The following is a 19329-nucleotide window of genomic DNA, read 5'->3' on the forward strand; positions in this document are numbered from 1 at the left end:
GTATAAATAAATAAATCTTTAAAAAATGAACACTTATTATATTTTAATAATATGGAATGTGAGGAAAATACCCAGCAATGAGTTAAGCACAAAGCAATCAAATTCTTGCTCATTTTAATGCCTTTCCAGAAAGCACCTGACCAGCATGCATGCATACCCTCTTAATATTATTTGAAGTTTGGTAAGAGGCATCTAAAGCCCCTCAAGGTCAATACACATTCCAGTAACCTTTACATACCAAAGATTTATATCTACTAGATCTTTGTTTTCATTCTGAAGATTGAGACCATTTCCTTCCTAATCTGCCTCATCTCTCCTCTCATCTAGCCATCCTCATTTAATCCTTCAATGCAATCACTTAGGTTTCTGACTTAGTAAGATGACCCCAGAACATAATACACAGAGATAGAAATTTCCTGAGAAGATAACAAAGAAAGTGAGGCCCCTCCCTATATCCTGCTATTCATGGATGTAATCTGAGGAGGGGCTCCTCTTGAGTTTGGCCCTGCCTTCACTCTCTGCATGTTTTCTGCACTATGCCCCTGTTTTGTTTCATTTCTCAGAGACACAAGTTTTGATTTCACCACAGAGGTAAATTCACCAAGTCTCCATAAAATGGAATTAAAGACATTTTGATGCTAGCAGTATTTCTGCAATTTGGCCTGAATTACTCAAGCACAAACCTGCCAACACTGCATTTCAATATGATACCAGTCTCCAGGCTGCTCATATATCACAATGTTCATATTCAGGTGCATCACAGAGACACAGCCTATTTTAGCACTTAATTAATGTATTTATAAAGTCACTTTGAAGAACACCACAAGCATGTCAAATGTTCCATTTGTTTCTTCCTTTAGTTATTTTAGCATGTTATGAGCACTTGGTTAAAATTACTGTATGCTTTTGAATAACCTAACAAACTTTAAGGAATTCATTACATATTCAACTTTAGGTCATTAAAGTAATAGGAAAATTATCATTGCAATAAGCTTTGAACTCTAATCAGCACATAAGAAACATCACCTAATATTCACAATTTTGTAACTGCTTTACTGGAGAACAGCTATTAGTATGAGGTCTAAACATTTCTCTTTATCAATTTTGTTAGTGAATCTATGACTTTCTTATTTCTCAGGCTGTAGATAATTGGATTTAAGAAAGGAATTATGACAGTGTAAAATAGCGAGTCCGTCATATCTTGATCTTCTGACTGTACAGAAGAAGGGCGCACGTATATGAAGATAAGCGGGCCATAGTATAAAGACACGGATAAAAGGTGGGCTCCGCAGGTTGAGAAGGCCTTCTTTATGCCCTCTAGAGACTTCTTTTTTAAGATTGTAAAGAGAACCATTGTATAAGAGACAAGAACAGTTGTGATAGTGAATATCTGAATTGATGCAGCGAAAATATAAACCATTAGAATGTTAATGAAAGGATCAGTACAGGAAATCTTAAACAAAGGTTCAATATCACAGAAAAAGTTATGTAATATGTTGTCATTGCAGAAGGTTAATCTGAATACTAAACCTGTATGAATCGTGGAATGAATGATGCCACAAACAAATGAGGAGACTATTAGCTGGGTGCATAATCTGTTGGTCATCATCACTGGGTAAAGTAAAGGGTTGCATATGGCTACATAGCGATCATATGCCATAGCAGCCAAGAGAAAACATTCTGCGGTAACCCCAATAGCAAAAGGAAAAAATTGCATTACGCATTCCGAAAGATTCATTACATAACTCCTGGCAAAGAATTTGACCAACATGTTGGGTGTCACTGTGGAGGATATTAAAGCATCCACAAAGGCTAAGCTTCCAAGGAACAAGTACATGGGGATGTGAAGTTGAGAGTCATTCCAGATGAGAGCAATAAGACCAAGGTTCCCCACGATAGTGAAAAGGTATATCACCAAGAACACCAGGAACAAGGGGATTCCCCACTCCTGTTGATATGTAAGTCCTGTGAGAACAAACTCTGTCAGCAAGGATGCATTTTCCTTTTCCATGTCTCATTGGATGTTCCCTGAAATGAAATGCAATAAATATCAAAAGGCATTCATAGTGAATTTGTAAATTATAAATTGGCAGAGGCAATTACTTTAAAATAAATGATATTCCTATCAGAATGCCCTTTCAGTTTGAAATAATATTACTATATAGGAGGTAGCTACTTTGGGGATTTCAAGCAATCAGTATAAGTACAATATGTTCAGCTCAAAAATATACAGGAACTAATACGTTATTAAAAGGAACTATTGGACCATGCTCAAAAATAGTGAGGGATGTGAGAATTTTAGGGAAATTTTGAGTCCAAAACATGGAATCTGAGGCTGTTAAATAAACTTTCAAAATCTGAATGATAATAAAATTGAATGTCATGTGAAGGATTTTGAGCTTCTTTTGTCAGGTAAGAACATACACTGAAATAATTCAGAGCCATTTTTTATTTTTATTTTTATTTTTTTAATATTAATTTATTTATGCAAGAACTATGGTACAGGCCAGAGGTGCAGGAGGGTGAGAGAATTCAGCAGAGACAGAGCGGGGAGCGGAACAGGCAGACTGAAAACACTGCTGAAGGTTGCAGCAGGGGAAACAGGAGAGGGTGTCTCCCTGGCCAGCTGGGAACCGAGCACATTGCTCAACCTGCTAAAGCCGGGAGGCCCAATATAATGTATTTTTCAGGTTAATGTTGGAGGTTAATAGTTAATTTTTGAGGTTAATGTTAGTAAACATAGGCATCATGGATAGAAAACTACAGTCGTCATAGCACTGTTCAGGACAATGTAATTGGTGTCTAGTGGTTTTCAGAGCAGCCTACATATCAGAATTGTGTTACAGTGTCTTGTATTGTGCAGTACCATTGTGAAGTTTTAATGTAGAAATTAGTTCAGTTTGTCAGAAGGATATAAGAATCAACATTTAAAAACCAATCCTCTCCACATGAATAAAATGTGAAGTGCTCAAGTTGAGATAACATTCCTAGCCCTAGGGTGATAGGACCTTGGGAGTGACAAGGAAGACAAATAGAAGCAAAGGATTTTAGTCACTACAGGCATGAAGACTTGGTGACATTAGCTGCAGGGCATGTCAGTGAAGCAGAGAGAACTCACCTGGTGATTGAGCTGATGGTCATCAAAGTTGAATCAAGAATTCAGCGGCAGTGCTATTGTGGAGAGTGGCTCTGAACATCCAGGCAAGATGAGATTAGTAGCATGAGTCTACTAGATCTTAATAGAAATAATATCTGGACTCATGGAGGAGACTGAAAAAGGACTGTCCATTGGCTTGTGTTCAGAACAAGAGGGAGGGTAGAGAAAAAAACTTGAAGGTATCGAAAAGAGATTAGAAAGAGAATGTGCAGCATGTATTAGATGGCCAACTCTGATCCCCTTTTCTACCACCTAATCTTTGTGGCTTGCAGAGGTAACCACCCAGTGAAGAAGCCCAAAGAGCTAGAAACTCACTTTCCCATTCCCCTTTGTCCTAGAGTGAGAGGGATGCCTGGATTTGACAAATCGAATCACCGAACCTGTATCTGGAATATGGGAGAGGAAGAAAAAGGTGCAGGTACAAAAGAGAATATTAGATTCAAAGGCAATTCTATGAAGGCCAGCAGTTGTGTCCCGTATCCACAACAGTGGCATTGTCGGTGTGAGTTTATGGTGGTCCAAATTCAGGGAGAGTGACAACTCTCATTGAGCTAGTGTTGGGACATGACATTCGCTATTGATGGGCTCCTTTGTTTCCTATGTCCCTGCACACTTTTCAATGGATTCTCCAACCTCCCTTTCATTTCTCTTTTAGAGCCAGTTTCAACTCAGTTTTCTCACTTCCTCTTGCATCCAGGAGACTTGGTTCACCCAAAAGGGCTGAGTGAGAGACCAGAAAAGGATATTAAGCAGCATGAACTGAGAGAAGGGTGAATTATATAATTAATGCTGAGAACACTAAAACACTAGAGAAGGACAAATTGAAATACAGTGCAAAAATCCAAAATGAATGCTCTGCTTGGATAGAAAACGAACAAACAAAGCAGATCAATTAGTATGGAAACTGAGAGATTCATTGTGGCTTTTTATGTTTTTCATTTTTGTTTTTAAACAGCCTTGTTTATAGAGTGGCTTTTTAAAGAGCACTTTGGGGTTTGTTGTGGAGTTGAGGTCAGAGGATAATAGTGAATGGGAATTAAGTTGTACAAGTGAGGAAAATGAAACTGCTCTGACAACTGTGGAGGACATTTATTTCATTTGGCTTTTATCTATGCCCATAGACAGATGTGAATTTTTGTCCTGCAGAATACTGTCATGAAAGTTTTCAAAAGCCAGAGGAGGACATTGAGAGAAGAAGGGCGGAGGGACTTGAATAAGTAATTACGTAGGTGAAATAAAAACCAGAGGAAGCTAACACAGGAAGCAGAAAATAATGGAGACAAGGCAATGTGGAAAGAGAAGGCAATGAAGTAGTGTGATATGTAAGAGAAAGACTGCAGATGAAATAGGAGAATGGTTCAGATGAAGCAGTAAATATTTGTCTTAACTGGTTCTCATTAAAAGTTGTAAGCTCAGGGAATCCTTTATTTCTGTTATCTGTAATCCCAACTTTATTTTCCTGTGGTGTTTGTGTAAACGGAGACTTTCATTTTAATTTTACATTGTATATTCATGTATACTTAAGTGTTCACTGCTTGAAATTTTTTGCCATATTTAAATTACTTAACTTTTTGTTGTTAACAGTTATTAGAATTTTTTCTACATATTCCTTGGTTTTACTTAAGATCACCTGTTTTATTAGCAGAATACATTATGCCAAAGACTGGAACCTAAACTAGTGATATAAATAGCAGGATCTGTAATTACTGCTGTTAAATATGTTTATTTTGCATCGGGTTTCTTCTTTGCCTTCCAGGTAACAAAATAATTAAAAATTACCTAAGTCACATAGAGTGTGGGTACTCTCTATGTAAGAGATAGAGCAATGAGAAATGAATTAAATGTGAGAATGGATGAAGGGAGAAAGGAGTTAATCTTAAAGTTACTTACCTTAGTCACTAGTTTTATTCAGAGAAGGTGATTGTTAAAGAGAATGTAACTCTTTATGAGAATAACTATGAAGATTTCTTACATAGGAAACATTATCACTTGAATCTTTAAACCAGTTCAAATGAAACTTGTTTAAAGTTACCATTTACCAATAACTGCCTTATTAAGTCATTATCATTATGATAACAGGTGAATAAATGTTTGAAGGGGAATGGTTTAGTCTTTCAGGTGTTTTGCTAATCCTGACAACACAAAAATAAAATACATTGATTAAATAAATAATCTAAGTAATCTAATTAATCTAAGTAATTTTTTTCCTCTGGCTACTTTTGCATCTTGAATCCAACCTAAATTATTTTGAATTAATGTAGTAGTTTAACTTTTTCTGTAATGGATGATGAATATTAGAAAAATTATTTCTAACTTACCCATGCTTGTGCAAAATTGAGAAGATCCTTTCAAAGTGTTAGTTTTCTAGAGTGAATAAAAATACAGTAGCACTGGAACGAAAATATACATCACAATTCCTTGCTTGCTGCTTCATTATGGAGACTTCTTTTTGTCAAGCTCAGAAAAATGTCACATATATGTTTGTTTTGAACACCAGAGTCAACCAATTGTATAAATGTATGCCTTTGCCAGAAGATGGGGTAAAGACGTAAAATTTCCACATTAGTGTCCAAGAATTCCCTTAAGGACAAAGCTAAGTTGTTCTGGGCATTGTGGATTTGAACATGTGTAAGAAGTCCAAGTTGCCCCACAGGGTATTACAGTCCATAAATATCAGGTCAGTCCAGACTGTTTTCGTTATCTCAGTGAAACTGCATTTTATACAGTATTTTCCAATACAGATGATATTTCTGACATGTTTTTAGAAAACTTGAGTTGTGTATATTACTCTGAGTGCGCTGATCAGTGTGGTCTTTTCTGAGCTAACCATACATTATTTTAAAGAGGACAGAGTTCTATATTCTCATAGGGACCTACCCCACAAAAAGTTATCAAGATACAAACTGGATTGTGGATACTTACTAAATAGGGATAGAGCAGCGGGGCAACACTCAATGAATTTAATGTCAAATGCATGAAAGGAGGGAGGAGTTAATATTAAAGTGACTTACCTTAGTCACTTAGTTGTATCAGAGAAGGTTATTACATTCCACACATGTGCTAACACCCCCATACCCCTTGAAGCTGAAATCCAATGATAAATACGAATAGATTTCAAAGGATTGGATGGGCAGTAAAGTAGTTTGGGGAAGCAAACAAAAAACCAAATGTGCACAGTGAGAGGTGTCCTAGACCAGTGCTTCCCAAACTTTAGTACTTATCTATCTCCTGCGGAGCCTGTTAAAATATAGATTCTATTTCAGGAGATCTGAGAGTCACCTTAGAATCTTCATTTCTGACAATGTCTGCCTCTGGACTCTTGTCATGCACAGGGCCCTCAGTGTTGGCCACCCTGGATTATCACTGGGTAGTTTAGATTGATTTAGAAGCAACAGAAAAGATATATATGGCTGTTATGCAAAGGTAGAAGCAAGGTGTATCAGGTGAAATTATCTCCTAATTTTACTCCATATCTTTGAATACAAATATTTTTTCTTTGTTGATTAGTTTATTCTCAGAAGAGGCTGTGGAGGAGTTTCTGTCTGTGTTCCTGTGCTTCCTTCATATTATGACATTCCTTCATATAATATTTTTATTACACCATCCTTCATTTTTGTACAATGTATCATTTCCCATGAAATTTCCACCACCAATTCACCTGTGCATCATCATTATAGTCCCTTGTTCTCGTCCCACCTCTGTCCTGAGCCCTCGCCTTCCTCCTCCATTACAGAATGTCTCTGGTCCCTGGTTGCCTGTTGATTTTGATTTTTGCTTTATTATAGTTATTTTTTTCCTGATCCCTTGTTTGGTTCCTCTACATTCCTCCTGTAAATGAAACCATCCGATACTTTTCTTTCTGTTTCAGAGGGAGGGATCATTCTGCTGGACTGTGGTAGTGGGAAGTTAAGACCACTACTAGGTCTCTTTGGGTTCCATATTTCTTTGATTTTCCTGACAAGTAAGGGGATTATTATGCTGAAATTGTGACTGATCCTGACTGACAATGGAACACTGGACTTGAAGTCCTCAATGGAGTTGAGGACGATACCTTACAAAATCTCTCTGTATTCCTGTCCTGTGGAAAAATCTGTGGACTATTTCAGAATACCAAACCAGAGAGTTCTTTCTTTTACTGAAATTTGGTTAATGCGATCATATATTGTAGTACAGCCTTTAAAATCAAATTCTGGGGTCTCCCTGGTGGCACAGCAGTTGATCACTGGGCTGCGAAGCTGCCTACAGCCTTTGCAGTGCTGGTTTGATCCCTGGCCACTGGGTGAGTGTCCCACATGGCGGGCAGACCTCTCCTGCTGTGCCCGTTGCTCCCCTCAGCAGTGTACTTCGTCAGTCTGCCTGCTCTGCTCTCCGCTCTGACTCTGGTGAATTCTCTCACCCTTATACAAACACTGGGTACAGTCAGAAGCATGGGAGGGTGAGAGAATTCACCAGAGCCAGAGCAGGGAGCAGAACTGGTGGAAGGAATGAAGCACACTGCTGAGGGGAGCAGCGGGTGGCAGGAGAGGTCTGCGCGCCATGCAGGACCCTCCTCCAGTGGCCAGGGAGCAGCCGGGGATCAAACCAGCGCTGAAGAGGCTGCGGGCAGCTTTGCAACCCAGCGCTCAACCGCTGCGCCACCGGGGAGACCCAATAAATAAATCTTTTAAAAAAATCTAATAAAATAAAATAAAATTCTGCATCTGCTGCCTTATGTTTACCACCAGAATTCATTTTCCATTCATCAAAATACAGTAAACCATTTGTTTCCATTTCCCCATCCTTCTTCCCCCTTCCCTTCTGCCATGACTATTGTGTTCTTAGAGTCTACAAGTTCCTTCCCTTTATTTACATCATTCATTTTGTTTCTCTATATGTGTATCATATATGAGAGAAGGCATACATTCTTTGCTTTTCTTCCATCTGACTTTTATCACTGAGCATAATACCTTCTAGGTCCACCCATATAGTTGCAAGTGGAAACTTCATGGATTATTGTAGCTGAGTAGCACCCCATTGTGTATAAACACCACTTCATTACCCCATCACATGTCCACGGGAATTAGGTTTCCAGTGCTAGGCTATAGCAAGTAATGATGTAATGGCTTGAGTGTGCATGTATCTCTCCATTTGTAGTTTTCATATTCTTAGGTAAATTCCCAGAGTTAGGAAAGGGCATTTGTATTCTTATCTTTTGAAGAGTGTCCATATTGATTCTCATAATGGCTGCACCAGCTTACGTTACCACCAGTGGTAATGAGAGTTCCCTTCTCTCCACATCCTCCCTCACATAGTTAGTTGTTTCTTGTCTTTATGATAATAGCCATTCTTATGGTGTGATATGATACCTTATTTTTACCTTGATTTGCATTTTCCTGATAAGACATGTTGAAAATTGTTCTGTGCGTTAGGCTACCATTTCTATGACTTCTTTGGAAAAGTGTCTATTCAGATCCTCTACTCACTTTTAATCAGGCTGCTTATCTTTTTGTTGTTGGAGTTCATGAGTTCTTTATACATATATATTAAATATCAACTCTGATATAGAGAAATATGTTTTCATTTTATGGGTCGCCTTTTCCTTTTAACAATGGTTCTTTCTCTTGCATAGTTAATTTAAGTTTGATGTAGTCTCACTTGTTAGTTTTTGCTTGCTAGTCTTGCTTCTGGAGACATCCACAAAAATATTACTAAGGCTATTAGTTGAGGAGTTGTTACACATGTTTTCTTCTATATATTTTATTATTTCAAGTCTTGCATTTCAGTCCTTTAGTTCATATTGAGCTAATTTTTGTGTATACTGTTAGACACTGTCAGGGGTGGTCTGTTTCATTCTTTTCCATGTGGTTGTCCAGTTCTCTGGGCACCAGTTTTTATTATTACATCTGTGTTGAAGTTTGATTTTAGGTAGTTTATTATTCTTTTATGAGATTCCGTACTGCTAGGATATTTGATCTGGTTAGAAATGTGCTCTCCTTGTACATTTGGTTATTTCATGGGTGCTTTTCTTTTTGCCTGGTAGGTGGAGCTGTGGTTTTAGTTTTAGGTTTCTCTTTCTAGATCAGGGCCAAGTATGGAAGGTTGGAAGTGCAAAGTAGACCTGTTCTGGCTCTTGCTGTCCTTTTATAGTGGGGGAACTGGGCAGACATCACCAATGTGTCCCTTTCCCTGTGATCAGACTGCATCTTTTAGAATGCATTGTCTTCATCATTGCTCCCTTCTTAAGGGCTTCAGGTCTATGGTTGGGCTTCCAATTTCCTTCAAAGCCTAACATCCTTATGGGGGGATGCCAAAGTGGAGGGATTATAGCCCCAATGAGCACTGCATCCTTGTCTAGTTTCTTTGTATGTGTAGCTTTTCTTCTCTGCTGTAGATTCTCTGTGATGGTTTTTTTTTTTTTTGGCATTTGATTTTTTTTCTAATTTATATATATTTTACATCATTGTTCATTTTTGTACAGTGTTTGCTTTTTCCTCCTAAGTGTAGTCTCCATAAAATTCCCACCACCAGTTCACCCATGCACCACCATCTTAGTTCCTTGTGCTCTTCTGTACCCTGTTTTGATTCCTCTACTTTCCCCTCTCTTGCAGAATGTTTCTGTTTTATAGTTGTCTGAAAATTTTTTTAATATTAATTTTTTACATCATTGTTCATTTTTAAACAATATTGCTTTCCCCCACCCTTTCAATTGTAATCCCCATAGAGTTTCCTTCACCTATGCACCATGTACCATGTGATGGTTAATTTTATATATCATCTTCCCTGGCCCACAGAATGTCCAGATACTAGTTTAACATTATGTCTGGATGTCTTTGAGGATGTTTTCAGAGGTTGTTGGTATTGATTTGGTAGAATAAGTAAAGCCAATGGTATTTGTTTTAAATTCATCTATATTTTGTATCTTTCACCAAATTTCTTATTATGAGACTTCCCTCAGATATTATTTCATACTCTATTTCAGGAGCTATCCTAGTAATAAAAACAAGAATAATCACTTTTGTGTCAGGAGAGATTGTCATGAGAGAAACTTGAAAGATAAGGTGGCATGAGCAGCCATCCCAGACCCAGTAAACAACTGGGTTACTACAAATATGAAAGAGTCATGCCCTCTTACTGAATTTTATCTATTGGTGTATCAGATTATTTTAATTTCATGAGTATTTATTAATAACAGGAGTGTAACCATTCTACTACCTGTTACAAAATGTATAAAGATTTCTAAATTATAATTAAAAGGGTTTGTAGGCCAAAAATAAGAAGAGTAAATAACCTCTTCCAAGCTGAAATGGATTTCATATCTCTTTAAAAGATCTATAAAGGCATCATGGAAGTAGTAACACTTGGAACAGACCTGGAGGAAATAAACCATTTTAATTTTAAATGATAGTGGGGCAGTAGAGTAGGGATGAGTCTCTGTAGGGAGACCTACTTGAACTCCAGGATGAACTTGGAAAGAACGAGGTTTGTCTACAAAGTGTTCAATAACTCTTTTGTGGTTTAACCCAGAGTCCAATAGAATTTTGTGAAGAATGAAACTTTTTAGATAAAGCCATATTTTATTTGAAGGCACCTCAGCTAGTGGAGTGACAAATGCAGGGTGAAGTATACATACCTGTATATATGCATGGGTATATACATACATGCATAGGTATATGGATTTTGACATGCAAATAAAGAAATAATACCAAGCCAATGTGGATATACTATTCAAGATATTTACTTTATTCATGTATAACCTGGAGCAGTGACCATTCAAAATAATTGAGAGCAATATGATTTCATCAGAGTTATATTTGCAAAGAATAATCAGGCAGCTATGTTCAGAAAGAAAGTGAACATCAGTGAGCTCAAAGGGATGAGTAAGTAAAACTTCTCAGAACACAGAGGCAAGTATTTGAGGATAAGGGTATCAATGGTTTTAGTAAGAATGTGTGTGCAATTTGAATGTTGAGAGACAAATGATAGAGATGGGCCTAAAAATAGGACCCTTATTATATTTTAATAGTATGGAATGTGAGGAAAACTACCCACCAATGACTTTTAAGCACAAAACAATTAGATTCTTGCTCATTTTAATGCCTTTCCAGACAGCACCTGAACAGCATGCCTGCATACCATCTTAATATTATTTGAAGTTTGTTAAGAGGCATCTAAAGCCCCTCAAGGGGCTTCCAGTAACCTTTACATACCAAAGATTTATATCTACTGCATCTTTGTTTTCATTCTGAAGATTGAGACCATTTCCTTCCTAGTCTACTCATCTCACTTCTCCTCTAAGCCATCCTCAGTTAATCCTTCAATGTAATCACTTAGGTTTCTGACTTAATAAATCTCCTCAGATGACCCAATAACAGAATACACAGAGCCAGAAAGTTCCTGAGAAGGTAACAAAGACAGTCAGGCCCCCCTCCCTATATCCTGCTATTTATGGATGTAGTCTGAGGAGGGGCACCCTGTTGAGTCTGCCCTGCCTTCACTCTCTGCATGTTTTCTGCATTATGTCCCTGTTTTGTAACACAAGTTTTGATTTCAACACAGAGGTAAAATTCACCAGGTCTCCATAAAATGGAATAAAAGACATTTTGAAGCTAACAGTTTTCCTGCGATTTGGCCCAAGTTACTCAAGCACAAACCTGCCAACACTGCATTTCAATATGATACGAGTCTCCAAGCTGCTCACTTATATTACCAATGACATCATAATCAAGTGCTTCAGAGGCATAGGCTATTTTATCACTTAATTAGTGTATTTATAATGTTAAAACACACAAGCATATAACATCTTCCATTTTTCTTTCTTTAGTTATTTTAGTATATTATGAGCACTTGATTAAAATTCCTTGTTTGTTTTTGAATAACCTACACAAAGCTTTAAGGAGTTTATTAGATATTCACACATTAAGTCATTAAGGTAATATTAAAATTATTATTGCAATAAGCTTTGAACTGTAATCAGCAAATAACAAGCAATACCTAATATGCACAATTTTGTGACTGCTTTACTGGAGAACAGCTATTAGTATGAGGTCTAAACATTTCTCTTTATCAATTTTGTCAGTGAATCTATGACTTTCTTATTTCTCAGGCTATAGATAATTGGATTTAAGAAAGGAATTATGATAGTGTAAAATAGTGAGTCCATCATATCTTGATCATCTGACTGTACAGATCCAGGGCGCACATACATGAAGAGAAGAGGGCCATAGTATAAAGACACAGATAAAAGGTGGGCTCCACAGGTGGAGAAGGCCTTCTTTATGCCTTCTAGAGACTTCTTTTTTAAGATTGTGAAGAGAACCAGTGTATAAGAGACAAGAACAATTGTAATGGTGAATACCTGAATTGATCCAGAGAAAATATAAACTATTAGGATGTTAAGAGAAGGGTCAGTACAGGAAATCTTAAACAGAGGTTCAATATCACAGTAAAAGTGATGTATTATGTTGTAATTGCAAAAGGTTAATCTAAGTAAAAAACCTGTATGTATAAAAGCATGAATGATGCCACCTACAAATGAGGAGATTAGTAGCTGGGTGTATAGTCTGTTGGTCATAATCACTGGATAACGTAAAGGGTTGCATATGGCTACATAGCGATCATATGCCATAGCCGCCAAGAGAAAACATTCTGTGGTAACTCCAATAGCAAAGGAAAAAAATTGTATCATGCATTCAGAAAAAGATATGTTCTTACTTTTGGTGAAAAACTGTAGCAGCATCTTGGGTGTCACTGTGGATGATATTGAAGCATCCACAAAAGCTAAACTCCCAAGGAAAAAGTACATGGGGATGTGAAGTTGAGAGTCATTCCAGATGAGAGCAATAAGACCAAGGTTCCCCACGATGGTGATGAGGTATATCACCAAGAACGTCAGGAACAGGGGGATTTCCCATTCCTGTTGATATGTAAGTCCTGTGAGAACAAACTCTGTCAGCAAGGATGCATTTTCCTTTTCCATGTCTCACTGGATGTTCCCTGTAATTAAATGCAATAAATATAAAAAGATCATTCACAGTTGGTTTATACATTCAAACTGGAATAGTGGATTTGAATCTAATCCTACTGCTATCATAATGCCATTTGAATTTTGTGGAATATTATAATAATGGGTTGACTAATTGCGGAAGGGTTGAATAGAGTGAAATTGTTGTGATAATTTGAAATCAACAATTTACGGTATAATCAATTTTCTTAAAGGGGGAAAATTCTAAATGAGTTAAAATTTGTGTAGAGAAATTCTGTGTAGGACATTGATTCTGAGTCACAAGAATGGATATTAAAGGATCTGGATATATTGATTCTGAGTCACAAGAATGGATATTAAATGATCTGGATAATAAAATATATGAATGGATCTGAAGCATCTGGAAGTTTTTCCTCAGGTAATAGGTATATAAATTTTTGGAAGTTTACTGAAATTATATTTTGGTAGTGCAGAAACTAGGTAAATGGAGAGGAGACTGCAGAAAGGAGTATTATTTAGGAAGTGTAATTATTGTCCAATGTTGCCAACCCATAATATATATCAAATTGTCTCTGGAGCTTTTTTTCTTTTAAATATACTTTTTCAAAATATAGACTGTGCAGTATTACTGTAGAAATTAATTTTTGCATCAGAATGGGTTCTAGGAATCTAAGTTTTAACAAAATGCTTCCCATGTTTCTCAAATGCATGTGAATTGCCTAGTCTATTGGGCTATGACATGGTAGTAATAAGGATAAACAGATAGATGTAGAAGAATTTTAACTTGTAGAATAATTCTGTCTCGTGACATATTTTGTGGAGGGCATATTTGTGAAGGAGAGAGGTGTCACTTCATGACTAGATAAATGCTTATCCAACAAATTGACTCTTAGTGAAGTCAATTTGTGGAGAGAATGTCCTTTGTACTATGCAAGATGAGATTATAAGTATGAATCTACTAGATCTAATAGAAATAACATCTAAATAGTTGGGGGAAATTCTTTTTTAAAAGATTTATTTATTTTTGCATACAAGAACTAGGGTGTAGGCCAGAGGTGTGGGTGTGTGAGAGGATTTACCAGAGAGAGTGGGGAGCAGAACAGGCAGATATACTGAGATACACTGCTGAGGGGAGCAGCAGGCAAAGCAGGAGAGGTCTGCTGCGCCATGTGTGTTGCTCCCTTGCTGGCCAGGGATCAAACTTGTGCTACAGTGGCTGGCAATAACTTGACAGTGCTGTCTTTAACCCATGTGCCACCAGGGAGGCCCAGTTGTGGGAAATTGAAGGCAAACTACCCACTGGAAATTGTGTGGAAAGTAAAGAGAGGGAGGGCATGAAGATATACTTGTGAAAGTTATATTAAAGAGATTACAAAGTGGATGCACAGCCTGTATTAGATGGCCAACATCTGAGGATATCTTTTCTACCACCATAGTCTTTATGGCCTGTAGATGTAACCACCCAGTCAAGAAGCTCAAAGAGCTAGAAAATCACTTTCTTATCCTCCTGTGATCCTAGAGTGAGAGGGCTTGCCTGGATTTGGCAAATAAAATGCACCTTACCTACATCTGGAGTATGAGAAGAGGAAGAAAAGGTACAGGGACAAAAGAGAATATTAGTTTCAAAGGCAGCGATATTAAGGACAGCAAACGTGTCTTGCATTTGTGTGCATGTATCCAGCAATGTGTCCTGACAACAGTGTTATTGTCAGTGTGAGCCAGATGGAGTCCAAATTCACCAGCTTTCATGGAGCTGGTGTGGAGACTTGATGTTGGCTGTTGATTGGATGCTCTATTTTCTTCTGTTACTGTTCATTATTTTTCTTGAGCTGATTCCTGCACTATTTTTATTTTATGTTCAAAACAGTTTCATTTCAATTAATCCGTATCTTTTCTCAAACAAGAAGTCCAGATTACACCAAAGAAAAACTAGGGAGTAAACGAGAAAGGACTCAACAGTGATCAAGAAGTAGGTGTGTGGGCCTCCCTGGTCACGCAGCGGGTTGAGTGCCTCACTGTGAGGCTGTCCACAGCCTCTACAGTACGGGTGAGATTCCCAGCTGGCCAGGGAGAAACCCAATTGGTGTGGCAGATCTCTCCTGTCTCACCTGCTGCTCCCCTCAGCAGTGTCTTCGGTCCATCTGCCTGTTCTGCTCCCTACTCTGTGTCTGGTGAATTCTCTCACCCTCCCACACCTCTGACTGTACCCCAATTCTTGCATAAATAAATAAATCTTTAAAAAAAGAAAAGAAAGAAAAGAAAAAAGAAGTAGGTGTGAACCTGGAGAACTGTGTAGCATGAATTGAAAGTCAGGGAAAGCACACAGGCTGATATTCAAAATATATGTCAGATGCCAAAATAAATGCTATTGTAGGACAAACAGTGATAATTTTTCATTTGTGTGGAGATTTTTAGTGACTGTAGTGAGGGCAGTTTCCATTATGTAATAGAAGCTGAAAATGAGGCCCCCAAATAATGAGCAGTACACAGGAAACAAATAAGTAGAGAGCAGAGGGTATTTCCAGAAATGTGGAGATCATTTAGCCTTTAAAAAAAATTCTTAGACATGTGTAGGTTTTTCTCCCCTTTAGAACAGTTTACTAAAAGTTTCCAAGACAGAGGAGAATATAAGAAGGATTTGAGAGGTGAGAGTTTACAGAAATGGGAAGGAAATGTGTGTTGTTGAAAGGAAAACAGCTGGAGTGTGGGTAACAGAAGGCATATAACAGATACATAGACTGGTAAGTGTAGGAAAGACAAGCTGCAGGAGACAAAGACAGCAAGCATTCAACAAAGGCTGAAGAGGAAATCAAGGAACAGCTCACAGCCTTGGCAGTACAGATATGTTTTAAGTCTGGTGTTTGTTAAAAGCTGACGGTCCCGAGACTTTGTTTGTTTATTTTAAAATTCAGTTTATTTTCCTATGAAATTTTTCTCTGAAAGTGAGTCTTCAATTTTAATTTTTATTTTACAAATTATGTCTTCATCATAAATATATTGGTACTGCCTAAAGTTCTTTTCATTTTTAAAAGTCACTTTCTCTATGTTACTAAAGAATTGACTTTCTCTAGAAATCCTGCTGGTTTTACTTGAGAGGACTTTCTGCACCTTTATACTGTTGATAGGGTTTTTGTTTGATTTTTTAGCAAAATGAAATTGAGCCAGTGACTTAACCCTGAATACAGGCAATATAAATAATGAAAGTCAGTAATAACAGTTAACTATTTTTATATGGAATGACCTTCTCTCTCTGCAATCCCAATCACTACATAATTGAAAATACTTAATTCAGCATGTGTGTTTGTTCTTTTAATTCATAAAAGCTGGAAATCGTAATGAAGGCACATTTTCTATATATTCCTTTAAATATGTTTATATATAGTTATACATATAAGCTAGGTATATATATTAATAAAACATATACACAACTATAGATAAAATACTTAGTAATATATATCTCCATCTAGGTAATGCAAGTACTTTTTATAAAATGCTTGATAAAATAATTATCATAAGTCTGTGAAGAAATAGGAGAATTAATATTTCATTGATTTACTTTAAAAGTCTGAATCAAAGGCTAATTAAAAAAATGTTTTTTTTAATCAGAATCATCAGAATGATTCTTACATAACAATACTGTTACCTGAAACTTTCAGCACCCTTTTAGATTAATTAACTTTCTACTTCATCAAAATTTATCTTATAAAATCATTATAGTTAGATTAATAGAATAATCAAATATCATTTTAAGGGAAGGAACAATTCAGCCTTACAGGTATTTTGCATATCTAGAGTCTACTCATGAAAATAAAATATACAATTAATTCACTATTTTTTCTGTTTCCACATGAAAAATTAGACAAATTATAAACCTAATCTAAAATGCTTATAATTTTAAAGTATTCAAATTTTTCTATGTAAAGAATAATGAATACTGTATAAATCATTGCTCTCTTACCCATATCTTAAGAGAAATGGTAGCTATTCTTTCAATATTTTAGTCTTAAGTGGTAAAAATGCAGTCGCACTGGAATGACAAGAGCATAGGTAATTCTTTGAGTACTGATTCACGGAGGCTTCATTTCCCAAGATCAGGAAAATGTTGCTTATATGAGTAAATGCTTATATTTGAGTAAAGCATTAACCAATTGCAGAAATGTGTGCTTTTGCCAAAACAGGAAGGAGTGAAAAACTAACATTCCCCTGATAGCACCCAAGTACTCCCTTTAGGATAAAGCTAAACTTTTCTACTGGTCATTGTATGAGAAATTCAGGTTGTCCCCTAGGGCAATATAGTAAATGAAATCATATACATCAAGTCATTATATACAGTTCTAGTTTTAACAATTGAAACTGCACTTGAAGTTACTTTTTACTAGTAGAGATGACACTTCTGACATATTTACAGACAACTTCAGTTATGTATATTATTTTGAGTAGCGAAATTAGCATGGTCTTGTCTGAGCTGACCATACATTATTTTAATGACATCCAAGTTCTAGACTTCCTTAGAGCCAAGCCTGATAAAGTTATCCTCCTCATGCAAGCTGAAGACCTATACTAACTTGCCCCTTTAAACTGAAATATGTTGAGAAATCTTGCTAGACAAATGTCATGGACAGAAACAAAGGGAAAACAAAACAAAGCACTACAGTGGGTGGTGGCCTAGATCAGTACTTTCCAAACTTTTTGCCTATGAATCTCTTGCAGATTTTGTTTCTGTAGGTCTAGGTTAGGACCAGCATCTTCATATCTAGGCATGTGATGCCCTGTGGACCCTTAACCATCTTCACAGCCTTCTATCTTTGGATGCTGTAGGTTATCAGAGAGCCTAGATCATTGGAGAAATCCAGTATAGTAAATGTAGCTGATACTTAGAGTAGGGAGGATATGGATGAAGTCGGGGAGGCCAGCATGGGTGGGATTACACGGGGCACTGGAAGCTAGATCAAGGAATTTGTTCTTTGCCTCCACTTGAAAGAAAACTACTGAGCAATTTTGAAAAAGGTAGTAGTGGTTTAGATTTGCCTGTAATGCATTAACATCACAATGAACATTCATTCAAAAAAATAAATTTTAGAGAGTGGCAAGCACCGCGGGGGCAGACCAGGTGCGCAGGGGAGCATGTCCCCCACATCGCCATTTTTGAACAGAGACCTTTCTTTAGTAGAGACTGCTTGAAACCAGAAGAAGGCTCCTGGAGGAGCCAGAGGTGAGCTGGGAGGCTAGCCCACACCAGGCCCCTTCTGGCCTGCAGTCTGAGCCCAGAGGGTAGCAGCACCCACTGCTGGGGCAGACCGGGCATGCAGGGGAGCGCGTCCCTGCATCAGCATATTAGAACAGGGAACTTTCTTCAGTAAAGACTGCTTGAAATGGGCAGAAGGCTCCCGGAGGAGCCAGAGGTGAGCTGGGAAGTTCACCCACACCAGGCCCCTTCTGGCCTGCAGTCCAAGCCCACAGGGGAGTGGCACCCACACCCAGGGCAGACCGGGTGCGTAAGGGAGCGTATCCCCACATTGGCATTTTAGAAGAGGGACCTTTCTCAATAAAGACTGCTTGAAACCGGCAGAAAGCTCCCAGAGGAGCCAGAGGTGAGCTGGGAAGTTTGCCCAAGATGCCGGCCAGTACCAGCAACACAGTGTCCCAAGGAATACAGAAAATTAGAAAACAGGCAGTAGGGAGTATTAAAACCACATGCAACCCAGCAACTCCTCAGGAAAAAAGCACACCACAAGAAGAAAACCACCTACCAGATTGCAACGACAGTAACTTGGAAGAACTTCTGAGCCGTCCAGAAAGAGAATTTAAAATTGCCGTGATTAAAAAACTGACAGAAGTAATAAAGGAAAAAAATGATAAGGGAAAAATAATTAAAGATCAGAAGAATGAAATTGAGTCCCTAAAGAGGGAAGTAAAAGAAATGCAGGAGATCAAAGAATTAATGGAGGTGCTAAAGAACTCTGGGAAAAGCAATGAAAGCAGAATAGATGAAATGGAAGAACGAATAAGTACTCTTGAAGACACAGAAATAAAAAGAGCTAAAACAGAAAAGGAAAGAGAAGTACGAAGGAAATAGACCAAACAAAGAAAGACTTCGGGATCTATCTGACTCCATGAGGAAAGGAAATATAAGAGTTATAGGAATCCCAGAAGAAGAGTAGAGAGATGTAGGAACAGAAAAAATATTCTAGGAAATAATTGAAGAGAACTT

General features: G+C 37.5%; 2 protein-coding genes across 2 annotated transcripts; both read right to left on the reverse strand.

Annotated features, from left to right (window-relative positions):
* Window positions 1-1081: 1081 nt before the first annotated feature.
* Window positions 1082-5530, reverse strand: LOC119256856 (olfactory receptor 5H2-like). The gene is made up of 2 exons (XM_037524609.2): window positions 5476-5530; window positions 1082-2028 (listed from the first exon to the last, which is right to left on the reverse strand). Exon 2 carries the CDS (start codon window positions 2009-2011, stop codon window positions 1082-1084), a length of 930 nt encoding a protein of 309 aa, XP_037380506.1. The 5' UTR covers window positions 2012-2028; window positions 5476-5530.
* A 6652-nt stretch (window positions 5531-12182) lies between these two features.
* LOC119256859 (olfactory receptor 5H2-like) lies at window positions 12183-13112 on the reverse strand. The gene has a single exon (XM_037524610.1). The coding sequence runs from the start codon at window positions 13110-13112 to the stop codon at window positions 12183-12185; it is 930 nt and encodes a 309-aa protein (XP_037380507.1).
* Between the last annotated feature and the right edge of the window lie 6217 nt (window positions 13113-19329).

The sequence above is a fragment of the Talpa occidentalis genome, unplaced genomic scaffold, assembly GCF_014898055.3.
Source record: "Talpa occidentalis isolate TD23 unplaced genomic scaffold, MPIMG_talOcc4v2.1 talOcc4.4, whole genome shotgun sequence".
NCBI classification, from domain to species: domain Eukaryota; kingdom Metazoa; phylum Chordata; class Mammalia; order Eulipotyphla; family Talpidae; genus Talpa; species Talpa occidentalis.